This window comes from Heloderma suspectum, chromosome 8 (genome assembly GCF_057233095.1).
Source record: "Heloderma suspectum isolate Gila_16-S chromosome 8, 16-S_ref, whole genome shotgun sequence".
NCBI classification, from domain to species: Eukaryota; Metazoa; Chordata; class Lepidosauria; order Squamata; family Helodermatidae; genus Heloderma; species Heloderma suspectum.
In genome coordinates this window covers 2,320,045-2,343,453 of record NC_139465.1, presented here as the reverse complement: position 1 = coordinate 2,343,453, position 23,409 = coordinate 2,320,045, and the positions used below count along the sequence as shown (strand labels likewise).

Here is a 23,409-nt window from a genome sequence, read left to right as displayed (position 1 = left end):
GAGTCATGGTCAGGTGCTTCCCTGCACTCTGTTGATTGGGGCCTGCCCCCTATAAAACTACTTCGGCCACACTTCCTCCATCAGAGCATCTCCATTACTGATAAGCAGTAATCATAATGCAGTGATTACTCGAAGCCAACATGGATTTGTCAAGAACAAATCCTTCCAGACTAATCTGATCTAATTTTTTTGATAAGGTAACCTCCCTTGTGGACTGTGGGAACGCTGTGGACATGATATACCTTGACTTCAGCAAAGCTTTCGACAAAGCGCCTCATGATCTCCTGATTAGCAAACTAGCTAAAAGTGGCCTAGATGAAACAATGATCTGGTGGATCCACAGTAGGCTACAGAATCAGACTCAAAAAGTCCTTATCAATGGGATCTTCTCAAACTGGGGAGAGGTAACAAGCGGGGTACCGCAGGGCTCAGTCCTGGGCCCAGTGCTCTTCAACATTGTTATTAATGACTTGGAGGAGGAGGTGCAGGGAATGCTGATCAAATTTGCAGATGACACAAAATTGGGCGGGATAGCTAATACCTTGGAACAAAATTCAAAGTGATCTTGATAGGCTGGAGTGCTGGGCAGAAAACAACAGAATAAAATTTAATAGGGATAAATGCCAAGTTCTGTACCTAGGAGAAAGAAACCAAATGCACAGTTCCCAGATGGGGGATAAGTGGCCCAACAACACTGCAAGCGAGAAGGATCTTGGAACTGTTGTCGATCACAAGCTGAATATGAGCCAACAATGTGATATGGCTGCAAAAAAGGCCAATGCTCTTTTGGGCTGCATTAATAGAAGCATAGCTTCCAAATCCTGGGAAGTACTAGTTCCCCTCTACTCAGCACTGGTTAGGCCTCATCTGGAGTACTGTGTCCATTCTAGGCACCACATTTTAAGAAGGATGCAGACAAATGAGAGGGTTCAGAGGAGGGCAACAAAGATGATCAGGGGACTGGAAACAAAGCTCTATGAAGCCAGACTGAAAGAACTGGGCATGTTTAGCCTTGAGAAGAGAAGACTGAGGGGAGATAGGATAGCGCTCCTCAAGGACTTGAAAGGCTGTCACAGAGAGGAAGGCCAGGATCTCTTCTCCCTTATTCCAGAGTGCAGGGCATGGAATAATGGGTTCAAGGTACAGAAAGCCAGATTCTGGCTGAACATCGGGAGAAACTTCCTGACTGTTAGAGCAATATGACAATGGAGCCCATTCCCTAGGGAGGTGGTGGGCTCTCCCACACTGGAGGCATTCAAGACAAGGCTGGACAGCCATCTGTCAGGGATGCTCTGACTTGGATTCCTGCATTGCGCAGGGGGTTGGACTCGATGGCCTGTAGACCCCTTCCAACCCTACTACTATGATTCTATGAACTCAGGTAAGCACTGTCAGGGTGCACTGAAGGTCACTGTGGGAGCTAACCCCCCCACAACTTGGCAACTAGCCTGCCTTAGCTAGTGGCCCAGTGTAGGAGATGCCTGGCCTGCGCTGCCCCAAGAACGGCACATTAGATAATGATCGCTAACAACCTTCCCCCGCCTGGTGCCAGATGTGTTAGACTATAACTCTCAGCACCCCCCAGCCAACACATCTGGAGGGCACCAGGTTGGGGAAGGCTGATAACTAGTATCTCTGTGCAAGGCCTGTCTCATTAATTTGACTTCAGAAAGGCCTCATTTCAGACTCTCTGGGTGGGCCTGTCTGCATGAGAGGAGGGAGAGAGCTATGAATAATTCCTGCTGCTGCTTCTAGACAATTCAGTTCTGTGGCTTTAAAAAAACACATCCCTGAAAAGACGGCCTCCAGCGGCTCTTGCATACAGATCCTAGGGGGTGAGGCGTCCTGGTTATTGGCGCCTGGTTCTCCGACCTGCGCATGTCGCGGGGCCGGGGGGACTGTGCTCCGCCAAGCACGTGCAGCCCAGAGGTGCATCTCAGGCGCCCGTGGCCTGGCTCAGAAGGCTGAAGTCGCTACCTGGAGAGCTTCCCCACCTCAGGGAACGGCTCGGTTTTCAAGCAGCCTGGAAGGTTGTTGTAGCGAGGTGCAAGCAGAGCACAAGGGAAGGCTGCCGCGGCTGATGGCAGCTGTGCAGCTCCAGCTTGCACCAACAGCCTCCCGTGTCTTGTGCTGAGCCTGGGGCCCTGGCGGGCCCTGCTTGTACTTCAGCCAACACAGCTGTCATTCCTTAGATGGTGAGGAAGAAATCTGCTTCGCTCACACTGCCCCTTCGGGAGAACCAGTGGCTTTTCCGCAAGGTTCCTCCTCTGCCGCAAGCCCCATAAGACATGGCTAAGGTCAGGACTTGGAATTCCAGGGGTGGCTTCTGGTGCCTGCATTATAAATAACAAGCCGGATTTTGTGGATTGGTAAAGGGTGTGCTGCTTGGCAGCATCCCTGCAAACTGCTGAATTTGGCTGTGGAAGCAAAGGATTAGTTTGGGAAGCAGCTGCTGTTCTCGCTGAGCCCCCCCTTCTCCCCCTCCCCTGGTGGCTCATGTGTCATCGGGGCCTCATGATCGGCCAGCATTTCTCCTTCGGCTAGCCCCTTGCTGGATTTGTGCTGCCATCAGCAGATGCTTATTGGTCAGGCACTGACACTCTGGAGCAGCCCGGAGTGCTGTTCTCCAGCCAAGCCCACTGCGATGGTGCCTGAAAGCGATCCTCATCTGGCATGGCAAAGGCGGAAGCCTCCGTCTGACAGGAGATGTGTCGCAGCTGTGCAGTTTGGAATTTCAGAAGAGGGAGAGGAGATGCACCTGTGGCTACAGTTCTGTTTGCCCCAAGACACGCTCCTCTCCCCCAGGGATGCCAGGACTGTTCCGCTGATGATGATGGAGGCTGCTGGTTGCTAGAGTCAGCGAGGCAAGGGCACTGGACCTCTTTCAGCCCAAGGGCCAAATTCCAGTGGTGGGCAAGGCCAAAGCCAAAATGGCGCAGGGCCAAAGTGTCAGCCTATTGCAGCTTAAAGCTCTTCCTGCCAGCAACGGCCTCGGGAGAGGCATGCAAACCTTTTAGAATGGGGGGGGAACATGCAAAAGCCAGGAAGCCACCAAATGATGGGAGGTTGAGGGAAAAGGGCAGGGCCAGGTGGAAGGGCCAGGGTCTTCTGATGAACCCGAGGGCTGGACTGGAATGCCAGGAGGGCTGGACCTTGCCTGAGGTGCTGTGCCCCTGGTGTAACGGAGGCAAAAACAAGACCAAATAGGCTTGCCTGCCTTGGATCAAGCAGCCTTGGAATGCAGCCCAGCCAGTCTCTCCTGGCTGCTGGAAATGAACACAACACCCTTGTCCGGAGAGGGCCAACACGGTGTCCCAGGCAGCCCCTCCTTATCGGAAAGACAGGTGTGGGGCTGTGCAGTTTCTGGGGGCGGGGGCTATGCGGTAGTAGCTTCTCTGCAGGAGGGCCTTGGGGACTGGAGAGCCAATGTGGTTCATGGCTCGAGGGCTAGACTGAGCTCTACGCTACAGCCTCACCTTGGTGCCTAGCCACAGCTGCAAGCCACCATCGCTCAGCCTCCAGTTCTCTATCACTTCGGCAAGTGGGAGCTGCCTGCTCAGCTTCTTTCAATGGCAAAATTAAGACGGCTGTAGAGCATTCTGCAAATGGAACCAGGCAAAGTAATACAAACAATGCAAGGGAGGGAGGGAGATCGGTTGTTCCCGTACCATCCAGGCTGAGAAGGACGGGGGAGGTGGGCCGTGCTGGTGATGCAACTCTTGGCGTCTGTCTAGCTGGGTGTGGCCCTGTGCATGCCCAGGTCTGGCTTCAAGGGTTGGCATGGTCAGGCCCCTGCTAAGGGGCCACACCTCCTCAGGGGCCCCACTGACAAGAGCTGCCTGGGCCTGCTTCTCTCCGTCATCAATACAAGGTGCTTGTTCATGCATTGCTCACTAGGCCAGAGGGACTGAGCAAGCAAGCAAGGAAAACGTGGTGGGAGGAGGAGCGACCCTTCCTTCCTTGCTTGCTGCCTCTGCTTGGCAAGCAAGGTGGCAGCAGAAATGATGAACAGCAGCAGCAACTGGGGACCATGGCGGTGAGGGAGGAGGCTCTCTGAGGGGGGCACAGAGGGTGTCTTGCCCAAGCCTCCACCAACTCACAAACAAACCACCTGGAGCAGGCACTGCCCAGGCCAGACGCTTTTCATCTCTGCTGCAACCATGCAGAGACTGAAACTATTCTGTGAGGGAGTGTTGGGATTGGGAGAGGGAGAGCAAGCTGAGTGGTGGATCCCCTAAGTATCCGGGTGTCATGAAGGTTCAGAAACTGAAAGGGGCCCCCAGTGGGTGAGAGGGATGGGAAAATGCTAGGAGGACCCTGCAGGGCCAAGGGTAGGCATGGGTGGGCACCTGCCAAGGGCCCGCAGCCCAGCAAGGGCCCACTGAAAGAACCCCCTGGAGCTGCTCCTCTTCCCCATTGCACTGGCTTGTTCGCCTGCCTCTCGCTCTGGCCCAGGCAACGGTGGCGATGAAGGAGCGGCTGCAGGTGCCACAGCCTGCATGCCCACTGGCTCTCTGACTGCCCAGCAAGGAAGCGAGAACCATGATGGGGAAGAGGAAGAGGAGCAGCAGCAGCTGGTGACCATGGCGGTGAGAAGGGTTACTCAGGGAGGGGGGTGCATGGGGGTTCCCTTGTCCAAGGACCCTCCAAAACCTGGAGGTGGCACTGGGTCCCTGTGCTGGAGAAGGCCTCTCCCTGCTGCACAAGTTCTAGCTAGCTATCCTTCGCCTCTACAGCAGCCCCATCCTGATTTCAGCGGAGCTCTACAAACAGCCCAGGCACAAGGACTTGCACGTGGCCTCTGGACTGATGCACAAGCTGTGATTCCTGGAGGCAGGGGGCTGCTGCCTGGAGGCAGTCTGGGAAGCGCCTCTTTCCACGGAGCACGTTTGGCAAAAAGAGGCCCCCCGTTCCACAGGAGGACGATCCGGAAGCACCTCAGGACGGGCTCAGCTGCCCTTCGTATTGCCTTGCTTGATGTGGTCCTGTCCCGCAACTCTCCCTTCCTGCCTCCCTTCAGCAGTGGTCTGGGCAAGCGCCCGCAGAGCTCTGGGTCCTCAGCGTTGTTGCAATTGCCAGCCATCCCCGCGTGGGAGCTTCTCCTCTTGGGCGTGCCCAGTGTTGCGACGCGAGTGTGGGGCTGCCCTGGCGGGATATCGGCAAGCCGTGCTAAAACGCCAGCCCCGTCAATGCCGTGTGCTGAGGCTGACACTCCAGAGCGGCGGGCAGGAGTTAAGGCCACTGGGAAGAGAATGTGCTTTGAAGAAATGAGGGCTGGAGCCACCCTTGCCCAGCAGGTCCTCCTGATGCCCAGAAGTCATGCTTTGCTGTAGGTCCTGGAGGTGTCCCAGGAACTGTGCTCGGGTTCCCCTTGGTTCCTTTGGCATAACAGGGTCCCTTGCGCTGGCGAAGAGGCTTCCTCGGGGCACCCAGCATCGCTCAAGGCACGCAGCTGAAGCGGGCTGTTGCTCTGTGCTAACGCAGCTCTTTTCCTCCGGCTCCTCCTCCTTCCCAATGCAGCCTTTTCATGTCTGTCACCACTGGTTTTGTTCAGGGGGAGCAGCAGCAGGTTCAAAAGTGCCTACAGAAAACGGGAGGGCCCCCATCTGCTCCTTGCTGTAAAGTGGACCTTGGGAAAGAGGCTCCTGATGGGCAAACTTCACTCCCCCTTCCTCCCTGCCCAAGAGTTATCGGTCTACAGACCCAGCAAGATTTGCAAAAGTCCTTGATTTGGGAGTGGGGGGAGAGGGAGGAATGAATGAATGTCTCTTAAGGCCACAAATTGCCTGGAATTTGTGGTTAGTGCAGGAGTGAATGTTGGCACCTTGGTTTGCCCTCCACTACCCTTGTTATTCCTCTTTTGGCTTCTCCACAGCCAGGAACGCATCTGCTTGGCCAGCCTGGAGCTCCGAGTCGCTGAGGTGTTTCTTCTCCCGACCCTGCTCTGCTTTTGTCCTAGTCCAGGATGGGGAGCGCAGGTAGCCAGCCCGGGGGTGGGGGTGCAGACCTGTGCGGAGACAAAGGGGGGATTAGCAAGCGGCGGGGGGAGCTGGCTGGCCTCCGCACCAGAACCCTTCAGCACTGCTGTTGTGCCATCAGCTGGGAGTGATAAAACAGTGGTTTTGCACTGCGCTTTTGCCCAACAACAGTGTCCTTTTCCATGGCCAAGATCCTTCTCTAACATCTACTCAGACGTAAGGCCACTCAAGAAAAGTCCTATTCAGTGATAATAAAAGGCTTCATGTTTTGCAGATTTAGCCCATTTTAGGAACTTGCCTAGGTCGTTGTTGATGAATAGCCTCTCCTCAAATGTTTGCTTTTGTCTGCTTGTTATTTAAGTCATTTGCCACCGTTCCACAGACTACATGTCCAAGGTGGCCAGCAAAAGCAATGTACATGTGCAATTTTTAAAAAATTAAATGAATACCACAAGCAAATAAGACCTCAGTTAAAACAACAGATCAAAACAAAAGCAGATAAAAACAAAAGCAAATTAACACAGTAGCCAGCTAAAAACCCAAAGTGAAAACGGATGGTGTTGGCAGGTCAAAGGACTGTCTGAACAAGTTTCATGCTAACTGGGGGGCAGGGGCTGGATCGGCCTCTCTGAAGAGTGTGTCTGAATTCCTCCTGATGGTCAGTGTCTGTTCCTGCAAGGAGGGAACCCTTTAACTACAGGTTTCCTCCACCGTTTTCTCTTCATGTTCATTTAGCAAGATAGCACACATGGGCCACACTTCCAAATATTTCTTCAGGGTGGGAGGGATAATCAGGCCCCAGGAACTCCTGCTTAATCCCTGGATGGCTCAGTACCATGCGCTTCAAAATACCAACCTTTCCTGCAGGCACTATCTGGGTCACTTTCCCAGAGGGAAAGAGCATTTATGATGTCAACCAAGCTGAATGAAAAGTAGACACATTAGCATTCTTCTAAACCTCCTTCCCTTTCTTTTGTCTGCCCTGAATCTAGATCCTGCCCAGTCAATGTAATAATTAAATTATTTTATTTAATTATGAATTAAATTGCGGGGGGGGTGTGCAGGTGGGAGAGAACGAGGGATTCCTGCCTCCTCCCAAGCACCTGGAAGCCTCCAGGCCACGGGGAGGGATGTGGGGCGGGAGTGGGCAGGGCCCGGAGGAGAAGCCCAGCCTCTGCTGGCCGGATGGGGGGCCCACTGGTGGCTGGATTAGGCCTGTGAGCCAGAGGTTCCCACCTTTGATGAACTGGATGACACTGGGACTGAGAAAGCAGCTTCCTGTCGCAGCAACATGGCCGCACCGGCTCTCAGTGGCCACAGTCCAGCTCTGGCTACAGGCAGCGAGTCACGCGCAAGAGGGAGTAGCTGCCCAGCCACATCCAAAGGCACATCCGGCCCGTTCGCTGGGCCTGGCTGAGCCTTGTGAGGTGGTAGCACATCCTGACACAGGTCCTCGGACAGCACTGCACCCAGGGGTCCCCCTTGCTGGCTTGGGGGCGCGCGCCCAGCATGTCTGGCCAGGGCTGCTTGAACCTCTTCCCGGTTGCAAGCTTCCGGGGAGGGGGGGAGGGAAGGAGGGAAGGCGCACTGTGAGCTGCACGTTTTTTGGGGGGCTCAATTGTTTTGGGCAGCCCCCACTTCTGTACCCCTCTTTCTGTGGGTGAGACTGTGGGTGGCTTGTTTGCCCACCGGGGCCAGCTGCACTCTGGATTTTCGTCCCTCCCGCACCTGCTGAGTGGGGAGCAGGGAGTCCTCATTAATTCCACTCACACTTTCCCACCAAGGAGGCCAATTTGCACTTTCATTCCATCTGTCACTAAGATGCAGCTGCCGCCGCCGCCACCCCCTTTGCGCCCCTTTCAGCAGGAGACGTGGTGCAGCACACCCATCCCCCTCCTGCTCATCACACCATTGCTCTGGGAGAGGCAGAAGAAGAAGCAGGCTGTGCAGCGGGGGGTGGGTGAAGCCACCAGGGAGCCCCCCCCACACACACAGACACACACACTGCACAAGCCCTCCTTGGAGCAAAGGCTTACACATTTTCCTCAAGCAGCTAATGAGGGCGTCACTGCACAGAGAAGAAGCATCACGCCTGGGATGACCTGGTATTTCCACGATCAAGCGAGGTCCTCCAGGCCTGTGCGTCTCCCTTTCTGAAATGCCTGGCAAAGGCCGTCGGGTTTTCCTGGGATTCATGGAGCAGCTGGCATGCTGAACAAGATGCGTGCACCGACACCTACCTGCATGCCTGGTTAACCGTATTTGGCAGCAGTGGCAAACATGGTCCCCTGGCGCTTAGGTTCCTGCTTGTTACCGGGGGGGGGGGGACTGATGGACAATTGGCTCAGCTGACCTTTCTGCCTTGGTTCTGCTGCCTGGGGAGACGATGAGCCAGCCCAGCACCACAAGGACAGCGGCATCATGAGCTGCCAGGCCATTCCACCCTCTCCCCGGTCTTTCTGCACCAGACCTTGCATAAGTAATGAAAAGTGTTTGTAATGGGGCCTCTCATGGCCTTGCTCGTGCACACAGAGCACTGGCATTTAAAAAAAAATCTGGGAATTAAATGCATGGCAATCTAAAAAAATGTAGGGCACCTCAGTGCAGAAAAGTTCCCATTTTGCATGTCAAAAATCTTCCAGGTTTGTGAGCCATCAGGCATGTGGAGCACTACTCTGTCTTTTGGCTCTTCCCCTTCATGTCATGTTTGATGTGTTTGCTTATTTATTTAAAGCTCGGGGAGAGTAACAACAGATCAGAATTATACCGGAATCAGTAAATCCCACTGAATAGATAAGAAAGTTTAATCCCAAGCTCCCAAAGCCAGTCTGCAGAGGAAGGCTTTTGATTCTCCAGCAGGTTACAGAAAGGTGTCACAAGGCTTACACCTCCTCAGGGCTCAGTTCTTCAGGTAAAGCCCAGGGACCTGCCCCGCTGCATCCACAGGATGTCCTTGGACTCCAGCCATGAAGACACCAGCATGCCACAGCTGCTGAGGATGCTAAGAGAAATGACCTTACTGTGGAGGCTAACCAGCCTAAATGAAGCTAAACCCCTACTTAAGGCTCAGTCATGATCTGCTGCATGTTGGAACAACATACAGACAAGCCTGTCTAACTTTCTGCCCCAGCACTACTCGGAGCCCTCCATGGTGCTGCCCTATTCCAGCCTCCCTGGGAAACCTGACTTACCCAAAACCTTGGTAGACCCATTCTGTAGTGGAACTGTATAATCCAGGCCTCACCACTGCCAATGATGCTAAGTCCTTGCCACTACAGAAGCCAAACAGAGCATTAAAACTCATATGTTTCAATGACACTAAGATTTAACTGGGCAACCACACTTACCAGCAGAGTCATTGGACACATTCTCATCATCAGAGTCAGCAAAAACTTCTGCTAGCTCCTGGTCAGACATGTCTGTTAGTTCCGTTAGGTCCAGCAGATCAAAGTGCACCTCAAGGGAGGAGACGCTGCTCAGAGGTTCTGAGGAGACAAAGTGAGGCCAGTCAGATGCTAGAGAGACAGAGGACAGGGGCCTGTTGAAATGATCAGTGGCCCTGGAGTCAGAGGTCCTGCCCCATGTACCCCTGCTGGCCTAAGCTTGCTGGGTGGTCACAACAGCCCTTTCAGTTGTGGCACCACCACTTCATGCTACCTGGAAGGCAAGCCAGTGCAAGCGGGTTCACGCTTCCCTGCTCTGCTGTAATGCAGTGTGAATCCAGCACAAGAGGCTTAGTAGCAATCCTCTCCCTCATCTCACTAGCAGAAATCAAGGGTAAGATTGCACTGTTAGTAGAGTGCTATGGGACTGTACGAGAATGCCCATGGTACCTCCATGGTAGAGCCCCTGCTCTGAATGCGGAAGATCCCAAGTTCCATCTGCAGCATCTCCATTGAACAGGATCAGGTCACAGGCCATGGGGAAGGCCCTTTTCTGCCAGAGACCCCGGGGGGCCGCGGTCAGACAAAGCTGGCCATACCTGGCTAGGTAGACAAGCCTGGTATAAAGCAACATTCCTGCACTTCTAGGTCACATGCTTTAGGTCAGAAGTCCTTTAAACTGCACAATGAATAAAAAGAGGGTGGACTTCGTAATTTCTTTTCTATTCCCCCTTCCTTTTCCAATATTTGTGTAGCCTTGTGTGTTTCTTATGTTTTGTGCATATTAATTTTGTTTAAATATATTTTGCATGTATGCAATAAATAGTAGTTTTTATTTTATTTTTTAACCCAGAGAGCCATCATGGAAAGCTTCCTCAATGGACAGTCATCTCAGACTCAAAGCCATAATTCCAGCAGTTGCAAAGTACGAAATACAGCAGCACTGGGAAGAGCTGAGATAGTCACCTCATGATGGAAACACCCTGGAATTCTGCTTTATGTACTTCCAGACAGCATTTGTCATCTTGGGATAGTGGCAACCTCTAAATGCAGGTTATGTGAAGGGGCTACTGCCTTTTACTTTGCCACTCTGGGTGGCCTTAGGCAAGCTGCTCCATCTCAGCTACCCACCTGCAATATGCAGATAACCACAGGAGCCTACCTCGCAGGGTTGTTTTAAGGATTCACAGGCAGCAGCGTCCCCCGACCTGGGGCTCTCCAGATGTGTTCAACTCCAATTCCCATCATTCCCAACCAGCATGGTCAATGGTCATGCTGTTCATGAATGATGGGAGTTGTAGTCCAACGCATCTGAAAGGCGCCAGGTTGCGGGAGGCTACTGTCTGTGCATGCTCAAAATGCTCTCTTTTAAAAGAATAAATAAAAAACACCAATAGAACAATAATTACTCAGTAACAAATCAGAATGGAAAAAAGACAATGAATTCAACTATTCATCATCATTATTCATGCACATACCCCCAAGAAAGCCAACACTCTCAAGTGCTATATTTATTTATTTTTCTTACTACTGCTACTACTACTACTACATTATACATTTGCACAGTGCTTTCAAGCGTTTAAAGTGCTTCATGTACATTATCTGCTTGTAGTTCTCACAACAACCCTGCAAGGTTGGTCAGTGCTGTTATTCCCTGTGTTGCCGATGGTGGACTGGGGCTGCGAGAGCAGCTTGCTTAGGGCCATCTTGTGAGTTCACAGCAGAAGCAGGATGCGAGCCAGGGACCATCTGATCCACCCTCGGTCTCTCAGCCACTGTGCTGCACCATCTCCCTATACAAACACCACACGCACGGATTGTTTGTGGCAAGCTCTTCTGCGGCTCCTGGGCAAAGCCCTGCGCGCGAATCTGCAGCTGCGCTGCTGGGCCTCACAGGGTCCTGAAGGAGCTGCTGCGCTCCCGTGGCAGGAGCCACCCTCCCGTCCCCTCCGGATTGTACTCACGCCTGCGCTGTGCGACCTGCAGCAGCCCTGAAGTGGGGATGGGGATCCCTCCTTCCTCCTCAGCGGGGGGGCTGTGGGGCTCTTCCACCAGTCCGTGTGTGGGGAAGATCAGGGGGGCTGGCCTCTCCACCTTCGGGGCCTCTTTCATCAGCTCTGAAATCACCAAATGGGGCTGCATTGATTAAGGCAGGGGTGCAGAACCTAAGGCCAGGGGCCAGATTCAGCCCCCTGGGGTTCCCCAGCTGGCCATGCCCCCTTTCCCCCCACCGCCGATCATTTGGTGCTTTTTTGCAGGTCCCCCCCCCCTTCTAAAAGGTTGAAATGTCTCTCCTGGGGCTTGGTCACTGGCCATAAGAGCTTTAAGCTAAAACATCCTGGTATGTCTGGCATGTTGGCCCGGCCTTCTTTTGCCTTCAGCCCCACCCCCCACCCTGGAATGCGGCCCCTGAGACCTTGGAGAGCCCGTGCTGCCAGTCAGTGCCAACATCCTTCCAGGATGGCAGATCCAAATTGGCAAAAGTGTGTGCGTGCGCGCGTGCGTGTGCTAGAGGGGACCTCTATTAGCCAGCTCAACTGTAACATCTGAAGCAAGAAGATCTTTGCAGCTGTAATGCTGTGAACAAAGAGTCTGCATTTTTAAAGAGGGACACCTGATAACCTCCCTTTCCCTTCCTTCCTTCTTTGCCCTTTCCTCACTTTGCTTAGCCTTGGACTCTAAGCAAATCCATGGGCTAAGCGCTCAACACGCAGCGCTCCACCTCATAGGGGAGATATGCAACGAGAGGTGGCCAGCAGCTTGCTTTGTCTGCCGAGTATCAGGAAAGTCCTGTGCCCTCTTCCTCAGCTCCCCAGGAAGGGGTTGCAAGAACCTGAGACTCCTGGTTCAGCAGAGCCAGCCCTCTGCATCTGCAAAGACAAAAGGCCGGCCTGTTTCAGAGCAGGTGGGCAAAGCAAGACAAAGGCCTGTCTGTCTGGAGCAAGGAAGATGCAGCCAGGGCTACAGCCCCGGCCCTCAGCCATATATGGCTCAGATGCCCCCCCATGCCCATCAGGGTTGCACGCACAGCTGTCAGACCCCGGGCATCCATATGTGCAGGGAGCAGCGCCAGGACCATGGGCAGCTGCCAGGACCTTGGCAGGGCATGCTGCTGGTGCTCGCCTTGCCCCCCACCCCACTTTAAGTCTAGCCACCATTTAAACGCCTCACAATGCCCGACACAGGTTCTGCTCACAGCGCTATGGGGCTCCGCCACATGCCATCGGAGGGCACTTTGCCCCAGGGCCCCTTCAGCCCTGGAGCCCGCCCTGAAAGGCAACGTGATAGCCTAGCTGTGCAAGAGTTCAGGAGAGGCCCAGAAAGAGAGACTCTGAGAGTCTAAGGCAGCCTTCCCCAACCCGGTGCCCTCCAGATGCATTGGTCTGCAGCTCCCATCCTCCTCAGCCAGCATGGCTATTGAGAATTGTGGAAGTTGCAGGCCCACACATCTGGCATTAAGTCAGGACACGGGCATGTTTGCTGGAGAATGGTAGTTTTGTAGGGCAAAGTGACACAAAGGATGAAAGAAGAAGTACAGAATGGAGGCCAGCATAGCCAAAAGAGTCTCATGGCACACTGGCTCCCGATGCGCAGTGAAACGTGCGTGCACGCTTCACTAGAGAAATACTTGCCGACGTGACCACACTGGCAGCCCTGTGTGCACGTGTGTTCGGTATTCTGCTGTGGCACCCTGCGCATTGCACTGGCCGCTGGGAGAGCAAACCACTCTTTCATTTCTGTGCCTCTTTGTCCAAACACAGTGTGCCCAGGAGCAGGGGGAATGTGGCATTGATTTCCAGTACAGAAACACTAAATGGCACCAAACGGAGGGGAGGCGAAATATTTCCCATCCCTGCTGAACCAGAGCAAAGGCGAAAGGGCCCCTGCAGCCTCTTCGCTCCAAGGCAGTGCGGGAGTAATCATCCCATCAGTGCAAGGAAGAGAGGCAGCACGGGCAAGGGCAGCCAGAGCAGCCGGGCACTTCTGCGAGGGCAGCACCACCTTGTCTTGAGCTGCAGACGCTGCTGGCACTCATGGATGCCTGTCTCCCCACCTGCCCGTCACCAGTCAAGACCTGGACCCCAGGCCTGTGTGCGATGTATGTCTCTCCCTCTCTGTCTTTCCACTTCTTGCGATGATATATTTCCTCATATCAAGGAGAGGAGGGCACTGGGGACAGGTGGAGTATGGGGCGGGGTGGGGATCTGTGTCTTTGACAACCTACAAGTTGTGTGAAGGGATTCTTATAGAATCATAGAATCATAGAATAGTAGGGTTGGAAGGGGCCTACAAGGCCATCGAGTCCAACCCCCTGCTCAATGCAGGAATCCAAGTCAGAGCATCCCTGACAGATGGCTGTCCAGCCTCGTCTTGAAGGCCTCCAGTGTGGGAGAGCCCACCGCCTCCCCAGGTAATTGGTTCCATTGTCATATTGCTCTTACAGTCAGGAAGTTTTTCCTGATGTTCAGCCGGAATCTGGCTTCCTGTAACTTGAGCCCAATATTCCGTGTCCTGCACTCTGGGATGATCAAGAAGAGATCCTGGCCATCTTCTCTGTGACAACCTTTCCAGTACTTGAAGAGTGCTATCATATCTCCCCTCAGTCTTCTCTTCTCAAGGCTAAACATGCCCAGTTCTTTCAGTCTCTCTTCATAGAGCTTTGTTTCCAGTCCCCTGATCATCTTTGTTGCCCTCCTCTGAACCCTCTCCAGTTTGTCTGCATCCTTCTTAAAGTGTGGTGCCCAGAACTGGACACAGTACTCCAGATGAGGCCTAACCAGTGCTGAGTAGAGGGGAACTAGTACTTCCCGGGATTTGGAAGCTATGCTTCTACTAATGCAGCCCAAAATAGCATTTGCCTTTTTTGCAGCCACATCACATTGTTGGCTCATATTCAGCTTGTGATCGACAACAATTCCAAGATCCTTCTCGCTTGTCGTGGGTTGAGCCACGTATCCCCCATCTTATAACTGTGCATTTGGTTTCTTTTTCCTAGGCGCAGAACTTGGCATTTATCCCTATTAAAGGTCATTCTGTTGTTTTCTGCCCAGCGCTCCAGTCTATCCAGATCACTTTGAATTTTGTTTCTGTCTTCCAAAGTATTAGCTATCCCGCCCAATTTTGTGTCATCTGCAAATCTGATCAGCATTCCCTGCACCTCCTCCTCCAAGTCATTAATAACAATGTTGAAGAGCACTGGGCCCAGAACTGAGCCCTGCGGTACCCCACTCGTTACCTCTCCCCAGTTTGAGAAGGTCCCATTGATAAGCACTCTTGGAGTTCGATTCTGTAGCCAACTGTGGATCCACCGGATCGTTGTTTCATCTAGCCCACTTTGAGCTCGTTTGCTCATCAGGAGATCATGGGGCACTTTGTCGAAAGCTTTGCTGAAGTTGAGGTATATGATGTCTACAGCATTCCCACGGTCTACAAGGGAGGTTACTTGATCAAAAAATGAGATCAGATTTGTCTGGCAGGACTTGTTTTTGACAAATCCATGTTGGCTTCGAGTAATCACGGCATTGTTGTCAAGGTGCTTCCAGATGGATTCCTTTGTCATCTGCTCCAGAATTTTCCCAAGGATTGATGTCAGACTGACTGGTCTGTAGTTCCCAGGTTACTCCTTTTTACCCTTTTTGAAGATAGGGACAACGTTAGCCCTCCTCCAGTCATCTGGCACTTCCCCCGTCCTCCATGATTGCTCAAAGAGAATAGACAGCGGTTCTGAGAGTTCTCCTGCCAGTTCCTTTATTACTCTAGGATGCAGTTCATCTGGCCCTGGAGATTTGAACTCATTCAAAGTAATGAGGTGTTCCTTGACCATATGCCTATCGATCTCAAGCTGCAATCCTGCCCCTTCAGCCTGGACTTGGCCTTTGCCAGGGGGGTCATAGACCCTCTTTTGGGAGAAGACTGAGCCAAAGTAGGAATTGAGCACCTCTGCCTTTTCTTTGTCATCTGTTATCGTTTTGCCATCCTTATTGAATAGCTGAACCACCATTTCTTTCCTCTGCCTTTTACTATGCACGTAGCTGAAGAAAGCCTTTTTGTTGTTTTTAGCATCCCTCGCTAACCTCAGCTCATTCTCAGCTTTAGCCTTCCTGACGCCATCCCCGCAATTCTGTGCTACCTGCCTGTACTCTTCCTTTGTTGCTTGGCCTTCTTTCCACTTCCTATGTGTCCTTTTTTGTTTCCAGGTCATCCCTAAGCTTTTTGTGAAGCCACACTGGCTTCTTCTGTTGTCTTCCACCTTTTCTTCTTGTTGGAATGGTTTGTGATTGTGCCTTGAGAATTTCCTTTATTAAAAGCTCCCCCCCACCTTGGACTCCTTTTCTCGTTAGCGTTGCTTGCCATGGGACCTTACTGATCATTGTTCTGAGTTTATTAAAATCGGCTTTCCTAAAATCCAGGGTACGCGTTTGACTACACTCGGTTTTTGCTTCCCTTAGAACCAAGAACTCAAGTACAACATGGTTGCTTTCCCCCAGAGTTCCTGTAACTGCTACTTGATCCACTAAGTCATCTCTGTTGGTTAGGATCAAGTCAAGGATAGCCGATCCTCTAGTTCCTTCCTCTACTTTCTGTAGGAGGAAGTTATCCGCCACACAAGTCAGGAATTTCCTGGAGGGGCCATGTTTTGCAGAATTTGTCTCCCAACAAATATCAGGGAAATTGAAGTCCCCCATTACTACTACATCATGCTTCCTTAAAACATTGGCTATTTGCTTTTCAAAAGTTTCATCCTTGTCTTCTCCTTGATTGGGTGGCTGGTAGTAGACCCTGACCACCAGGTTACTTTTATTCTTTGCTCCATTTATTTCAACCCAGATGCTCTCAATGGGGCTACCAAGCTCCTCCTCCTGTATTTCTGTGCAGAGATATGTATTTTTCACATACAGTGCAACCCCACCTCTTGGAGTGCAGCAGCCAGCATAGGTGCCAGCTCCAGGTCTGGGGGGGCCATTGGCCAAGAGTCAATTGTCAGTGAGTCTGCCATCTTAACAGCATCGTCACCAGCTGCTCCTCGGCCTCCGCCTCTTCCTCATCATTGCCACCACCTGTTTGCTTGCCAGGCAGAGAACCAATGGGTGAACAGACAGTGACATCTACTGCTTCTTCTCCTCGCCACCAGTATACTCTGGACCAGAGCAAGAGGAGGGTGAACAGGCAGGTTGCAATGATGATGAAGAGGAGCAGCAAGTCCAGGGGACTCTTGTCAGTAGGCCCCCCGCTAGGGTGTGGGCCCTTGGCAGATGCCCAGCCATGCCGACCCTTGACGCTGGCCCTCGCTAGTATGGGCAACACCCATCCCTAAGCAGAACCAAAGAAGGCTGCACAACATCCAAGAGCACACCGCCAGCTGTCCCTTTCCACCAACTAAGTGAGCACACAGGCACACCTTTCTCCTGGCCCTAACTGACAGAGCCGTTTCTGGATCCCGTCCAAACACTTTGCATTTCATCCAAATGTTTACAGGTTAAAAGACTCCTTGCTCAGTCAGAATTGCCTGTTCAACCCGCAGTAGCACTCAGCCATTGCTGGAGCCCACCTTACAAAGAGCTCCAGTGGGGAATGCTTTCCCTCAGTTCTTAATTTCTGCAAAGAGAAGCGTCTGGGCTACAGCCATGGCGTCACGGGGAGGCCTGTTGGGCGCCTGCCAGGGGCCACTGACAGGCGCCCCCCGGACTCACTCCTCCCCCCTTCCCCATCGCGAGGTGCCTGTCGAGCTGCCTCGTGCTCTGGCCCAGGCAACGGTGGCGGTGAGGAGCAGGAGACGTGCGCCTGCTGTTCCCTGGCGCTCTGGGAACCCGTCAAGCAAGCCTGGGTGGGAGGGGGAGGTGCAAGAGCAGCTGGTGACAACCGTGGTGAGACAGCAGACGCACCGAGGGAGGGGCCCACTGAGGGGTCCTGCCCAAGGGCCCTCCAAAACCTGGAGGCAGCACTGCTTGTATTGACTGATGGATTTCACTGGTCTAGTTTCGCATGTACAGGTGGCTTTTCTGGCCCAAGGCTTCCAAAACCACCATTTAAAATCATTTTAACAATGAATGAAATCAGTCAATAAAAATTAAGAGATTTTTAACTCCCCGGCCTGTGGGGATTTGCTGCAATTCATGGTGGTGAGGAAAAGGCATTCCGCACATTTGCAGAGGCGCTTTCTTCTTTTCTGACCACTTTCCACATTCCAGGACTGGATCCTAGCCCCGAAACCAGTTGCTCTGGCCAGGCTTCGCATTATTTCCCAGACACTGACTCATCTAGCTTGGCCACTGCAGTGCTGGGCTTGGCCTTGGCACAGCATGTCTTAAGCCAATTTGGAAGCCCATCACTTGCCTCCTGCAAGGTGTGATCAGGTGCACTATTGCTCATGGCAGCTCGGCCACGAAAGGAGAGGGCAGAGTCAAGTGAGGTGCGCAGGTGTAATGCAACCTGCCCTTGACTCATCATGACGATCCTGAAATTGCCTGGCATGATGGATGCCTTTTCTCGCTGCTTGGAGAGACCTTTGCTGAACCCCTATTAGGTGGGGTCACGTGGAACTCTGCTTCCCAGTGCATTCAGCTGTGGGAGTCAACACTCCAGGAATCACAGGCAGGCATGAAGGAGTCTCTGTCATTAGCATAGCATTGGGGACAGAACCTATCTCCTAAATCCCGTCCCCAGTGGACAACAATTGGCAGCCTGAGTTCCAGGCCATCTTCCTGCCTCCAGGCATGCCTGTCTTCAACCTTGTCTAGGAAGATCACATTTTCAGAAACGAAACCCTGACAAATGATGCCCACCCAAGCAGGGGCTTCAAAACAGAGGCAAAGAGGAAGGAGGGAAGGGCTGTTGTGGGTTTGCAGCATCTTGTGGCGGAGCCGTGTTGTTCTGAAATCCTGGATGGTCAAAGCAGAGTGCCTGGAACTGTATTGTCTTTCCTGTCCCACAAAGGGAGTGGGCTACTCCTGCAGGTGGAACAATTGTGAGGGCAACAGCAGCTCAGAGAAGACTTCTGTTCTATCCCCTCCCACAAGCCCCAAACATCGTGCTCCACTGGTTTAGGACTTCAATACTGTTATTCCTTTCGTCTTGTGCAGTCATATTTCTGTATCCAAAAAACATTTTTGACTGGGAAACTATCAAGGATGCAAGTTTAGCCTGTCAGCTGTCTTTTATTCCTCTGCATATTTTCTTAAATATGCATATATTTAATATGTGTTTGTTTATTATATAGATTCCAATTTTATTCCAGTCTGGGGTGGGTGAAGGAAAGACAAACCTTTCCTCCAAGTCTCTTCTCTAAGCAGAAGCCAGTATCTGCCTTCCTTTTTCATCATGACTCAGCCCTATGCCTTCGTTCCTTCTATTTGAAATGTAACTGAAATGCTTCTGATGGACTCAAAACAAAACTTGTGTCAGGGTGGAGACTGAGCCCATAGAGCCGCAGAGCAGTTCTGATTCTGAGGAGGAACAGCAATCCGTGGGAGCGGAGCTCGCTCATCTCTCACAAGCACAGCAGCTGGCAGAGATTCCTCCTGCCAGCATTCCTGGGATAGCGACCCTGGCAGTGAGAGAGTGCTGGAGGGGGGCTTGCTGGACGCTCGGCGCAGATGCAGGGAGCGGTGACAGATGGAGGGCGCCAAAAGGAGGCGCTCTGCTCGTTTGGTGCTAAAACAACGGTCGTGTCCCGAGGACCCAAGGGTAAGAGGGAGGATCTCTCCCTAGCCCATAAATTCAGGGTCTTCCCGTGATTCTCCTTCAAACGGGGACCAACTGCCTTACCTGGAGCTTAGTCTACTCTGCTATCTTTCCCCAGGGCTGTTCATTGCTTTGACGCTAGCGACTTTGTATTCTGAGTCATAAAGTAATAAAGGAATAAAGTATCAGAAAGAATTCCTCATCATCTGTGTCCTGAGTTGGCTATTGGTGGGGACTGCAAGAGGCAGCTAGGGTGCCCCTGACAACTTGTGAGGTCACTGGCACATCTGAATGTAGGGCTTTTGTCCTTTAAAGAGTGGTCTGGTGGCTCCTTCTTATGAGCAAAACTTTGTGTGACTCCTGCTTAGAACAGAGGCGGGGTGGGGGTGGGGGGAGAGATTGTGTATGCGTGTGTGGATTTTATTTTTACTTGCTAATTGCCCCACTTGCCAATAGAACAGTAATTTCTTTGGACAGATATATTTTCCTTTCATATTGTTTTTCCATGTCTACCAACATAGTTTTAGCTAAGTTCAAATGCTATTTTGAAAAATATATTCTGACATGCCTGCTCTTATGTTCTCTTCTGTCCCCCCTGAAGGCTGATATAAGTAATAATATAGAATTGGGTTGAAGTTCCTTGGAGGGTGAATTGGGTGTTTATAAAGTCCCTTGTGTGGAACATTAAAACAATTCACAGGCTCAGGTCAGTTCCAGGTCTTCTGGGTTTGTCTTAGCCAGGTATCATTATTTATCTGGGCGCAGATTGGTGGCACTGTGAATACAGGTTAGCCTGCTGTACTTGCCCTTGGGCTGGATCCAGAATCTGCCTTCCGCAAGAGGAAGGACTCTGCTCAAGGAAAGCCCCCCACCCAATTTGGGGAGATCCCCCTCCACACACTCCACAGCTCACCCCATTTACCAGGGTCTCCTGACTCTCTGTGTAGCATTTTCAGGGGGGTGGAGCAGTGGTCATGGGAAAGCAGGGGTGGGGAAGTCCACTTCCATCAGCGCATTTGATCCAGCGTAAATCTGGATGCAAGCCCTTGTGTATGTCAAAGGGTGGCTGGGTCCCAGTGGAAGAACTCACATTGGCTTTACTGGAAACTTCCCTGGATCTGCAACAAGAACTGGAATGACAGTTTGGCAAAATCTCACATTCCAAATTCAAGTGTTTCAAGTTTGAAAATGTGTGCGTGTGTTTTAAATGCTGAAATCCAGTTGAGGGTTGATAAGGCAACAGCCCTAAGCTCTGCTTGCCAGATTCAAAACCTACGTCTCTTTTCCAAAGCTCCAGCATCTGGCAGCACGCGTGTGTGCGGTGGGATCAGCTAGAACAAGCTGCAAGCTGCTGCGCCTTGGCGGACCCGCTTCGTCCGCGCCCGGTCCCCCGCGGCACCTTCTCCAGCCTGCCTCTCCCACCCCGGGACCTCCGGGGGACGGCGGGGCTGCCTCGCTGCTCCTGCCTGTGCCGCTCTGTTCGCTTCAGCATCCGGCTCCCTCCCTCGGCCCGCCCCTCTCTGCTCCAGCAGCACCCGTGCGCCCGAAGGAAGGGCTTGGAAGAGCCGGCGTATTCCGCGCCCTGCTGACTCACATGGCGCGGCAGGAGCCGTCGGGCCCCCCAGGCCCGCCCCGTGGGGAGCCGCAGGCTGGGCACAGCAAAGAGAGGAGGACAGCCGAGGCCCCCGCTTCCGTGTCCAGCGCTGGCGCTGCCAGGGATCGCAGCCGCCAGAGGGGAAGGGGGCCCTCCCCAGAGCCATCAGCGCGCGCGGGGAGGGCTGGGCTGGGCTGGGCTGGGCTGGGGGGCTCCGGAAGCCCCGCCCCTCCCCCCTGTCAGTCAACGCATCCCCTGCCGTAGCTTTCTAGAGCGAGCAGGTGAGCGAGCCGCACAGAAGGGAAGGGAGCCCGCCCCGCCCCGCCCCGCCGCGCCCCCGGAAGTCCAGCTCTTGGAGGTGTTGACTGCGTTGAGTCAGTGGTCAGAGGGAGTCACTCTGCTTATGCTCCGAGGCACTCTTATTCCAGCCCCGCACGTTTCGAGGGTGAGAGGTACCGTTCCAAGCAGGGGCCGGGGGCAGCCTTGCTGTTGGTCAAATCGAGCCCGGACGTGTCCCGGGGAATCGCCCGGGCGACACCTGACCCCCTGCAGGCCCCGCCCGGCGCCATTTCCACCAGCCGGTTCCGCCTCTGCAGGGCCGGCGGGCCTGTCTCGCTGCCCCCCCACGCGCCTCCTCGCCGGCTCCGCTGGGGGTGGAGCGCGGCCCAGGGAGGCCCCCGCCGGCGCTTGCCCTGCCCAGGCCTCCTCTGCCGCCTGGAGCCCCGGCTCGCGCGGTGCCAGCTGCCAGGCCAGACCTCGCCTTGCGCGCGTTGTTGGCGAACCGGCCAGAAAGCTTCGGCCGCTGAGCGGTGCCCAAACGGAACCAAGACGCGCCCCCGCCCGGGCGCCACGTGTGCTGCGAGAGGCCTCCTGGGGGCTGCTGCCTGGGCCCAGGCACAGGGAGCGCGGAGAGGCGGGCGGCGGGCGGGCCTCCAGGCTGGAGCGAGGCGGTGGCTCCGCGGACGTAGCGAGCGGGGCCGACAAGCCCCGCCACGGACCCGCGTCTGCCGGTAGCCTTTGCCAGCCGCCTCAAGCGCCGAGCCGCAGCGCCAAGGGGGGCGCGGGCACGGGCGCGGCACCGCCATCACGGCCGCCAGCAGCCACCCGACACCACAGAAACCACGCCTCAGCCCGCGACACACCCGAAGCCCCGGAACCGCTTGCCGAGCGCAGGGGGAGCGCCGAGCCGCCCTGCTCCGCGCACACGCGGCGACGCGTCCCCACATGCCTTGCTCAACAGGGCCCGGAGACGCGAGTCCGGGAGCCTGCCGGGCGCACCCCACTGCGCGCGCCGCCCGGCCTGCGCGGACACGCCCCGCGGCGCCCGTCTCGCCGGCTCCCCGCTCTGGAAGCTGGTCGGAGTCCTAACGGCGCGTGCGGGGAGCCCCCCAGCACTTGCCCAGGCGAAGGGCTCCGCCGCCGGAGAAACCCACTCTTTGTTCCGGGGGGGGGGGCGCTGGCAGCCTAAAAATGCCCCTTTGTCTCTCCCCCGCCCCCTGACACTCAGCATTTCAGCTGTGGAGGGGTGGCGGGCGGGAGAGGCTGACCGAGAGGTGGTCTTCCTTAACAAGCACCCCCAGTTTGGGACCCATCCTGATGAGTCCCGTGCAGGACGGGGGGGGGGGAGGTTGCAGCGCCGTCCAATCGACCCCCCCCCCCGCGCGCACTCTCCACATTCCCTCCAGGTCCAGAAGAGGAAGCCCAAGGCGGGCGGGGCAGCCTCTCCCCTAGAGACCCCCTTCTCCATGACGGGGGCCATCCAGGCGCCGGGCGCAGCCCGCGAGCAAAAGCCCAGCAGCCGCGCCCGGCGAGCCGGAGCCCCTCACCGCGGCGTCAGGGCGGCCCGCTCGCTCCAGGCCTCCGCCCCTTGATCCCTCCCCCCGAGGGCGCCCGCCGGGGGTCCCCCCTCCACTCACCCGGGGTGGCGGCCCCTTCCGGCGCCTCCATCCGTCCGGCTGCAGCAGCCGCTGCGCCGGCAGCCGCCCGCCCGCCCGCTCGCTCGATCCTGCGCTCGCCGCCGCCGAGCAGCCGCGGCCGCCTCGCCTCGCCTCGCCCCGCGCCGCTCTGGCCACTGCAGCAGCAGCAGCCGCCCGAGCGCACATCGCGGGCCCGGCCGGGGCGGGGGAGCGAGGCCAGCGCGCCGGAGCAGCGGCGGCAGCAGCCCCGAGCGCCGAGGAGCGCGGCTGGCCCTGGCCCTGGCCCTGGCCCGGGGGAGGGGACTTCGGGCGGGCGGCGGGGCGGGCTGGCACGCAGTCCGGAGCGGCCCCCAGCTCAGGCCCTCTGCTATGGCCACTGGCATCAGCACCCAACGCACGGTGGGGCAGTGGGCGAGTTGGCTTCGGAGCTTGGCCCCGGGACCTTTTTCTTTTTCTCTCCAAAGCTGGGTTTCAGCCCTGGGACTTCGAGGAGGAGGGTGCCTCTGAGCATCTGCAGAGTGCCAGAGCTGAAGATGCAATCAGCATGCCCTGGAAATCAATGGGAGAGTCTCTACGAATGGGAACGGAGGTGCAGGGTGGATTGACAGTTATGTGGGAGCAGCTACAGAATAGAGGGGGGGAAGGGGAGCAAGGGAGAAGACTGGTTACCTTCACACTCTGCTTTTGGGTTCCTGGAGGCCTCACTGTGGACTAGAAGGATGACAATTCTCTGATCCAGGATGGCGATTCTTACATTTTACTGGAGAGGTCTATATGGCTAAGAATGGATCCTCAACGTCAGTGAAGGCTGGTGGCTCCAATGTCAGTAGGGCAGTGAGTTGGCTCTGCACCTTGGA

General features: G+C 54.7%; 2 protein-coding genes across 3 annotated transcripts in view; one reads left to right on the top strand and one right to left on the bottom strand.

Annotated features, from left to right (window-relative positions):
* The window catches only part of LOC146338747 (mitochondrial inner membrane m-AAA protease component AFG3L1-like), a 31,858-nt gene extending 21,391 nt beyond the window's left edge, over nucleotides 1-10,467 (top strand). Inside the window, exon 18 of one of the 2 annotated variants that reach the window (XR_014784691.1) lies at nucleotides 198-10,467. The gene's annotated coding sequence lies outside the window, so the exon portion shown is untranslated. The remainder of the gene's footprint in view (nucleotides 1-197) is intronic. The other variant, XR_014784692.1, reaches the window with a different exon arrangement.
* Nucleotides 4,735-22,720, bottom strand: DBNDD1 (dysbindin domain containing 1). Its single transcript, XM_084812639.1, has 4 exons — nucleotides 22,553-22,720; nucleotides 11,326-11,478; nucleotides 9,326-9,463; nucleotides 4,735-6,007 (listed from the first exon to the last, which is right to left on the bottom strand). Exons 1-4 carry the CDS (start codon nucleotides 22,581-22,583, stop codon nucleotides 5,850-5,852), a joined length of 480 nt encoding a protein of 159 aa, XP_084668765.1. The 5' UTR covers nucleotides 22,584-22,720; the 3' UTR covers nucleotides 4,735-5,849.
* Nucleotides 22,721-23,409: the final 689 nt, after the last annotated feature.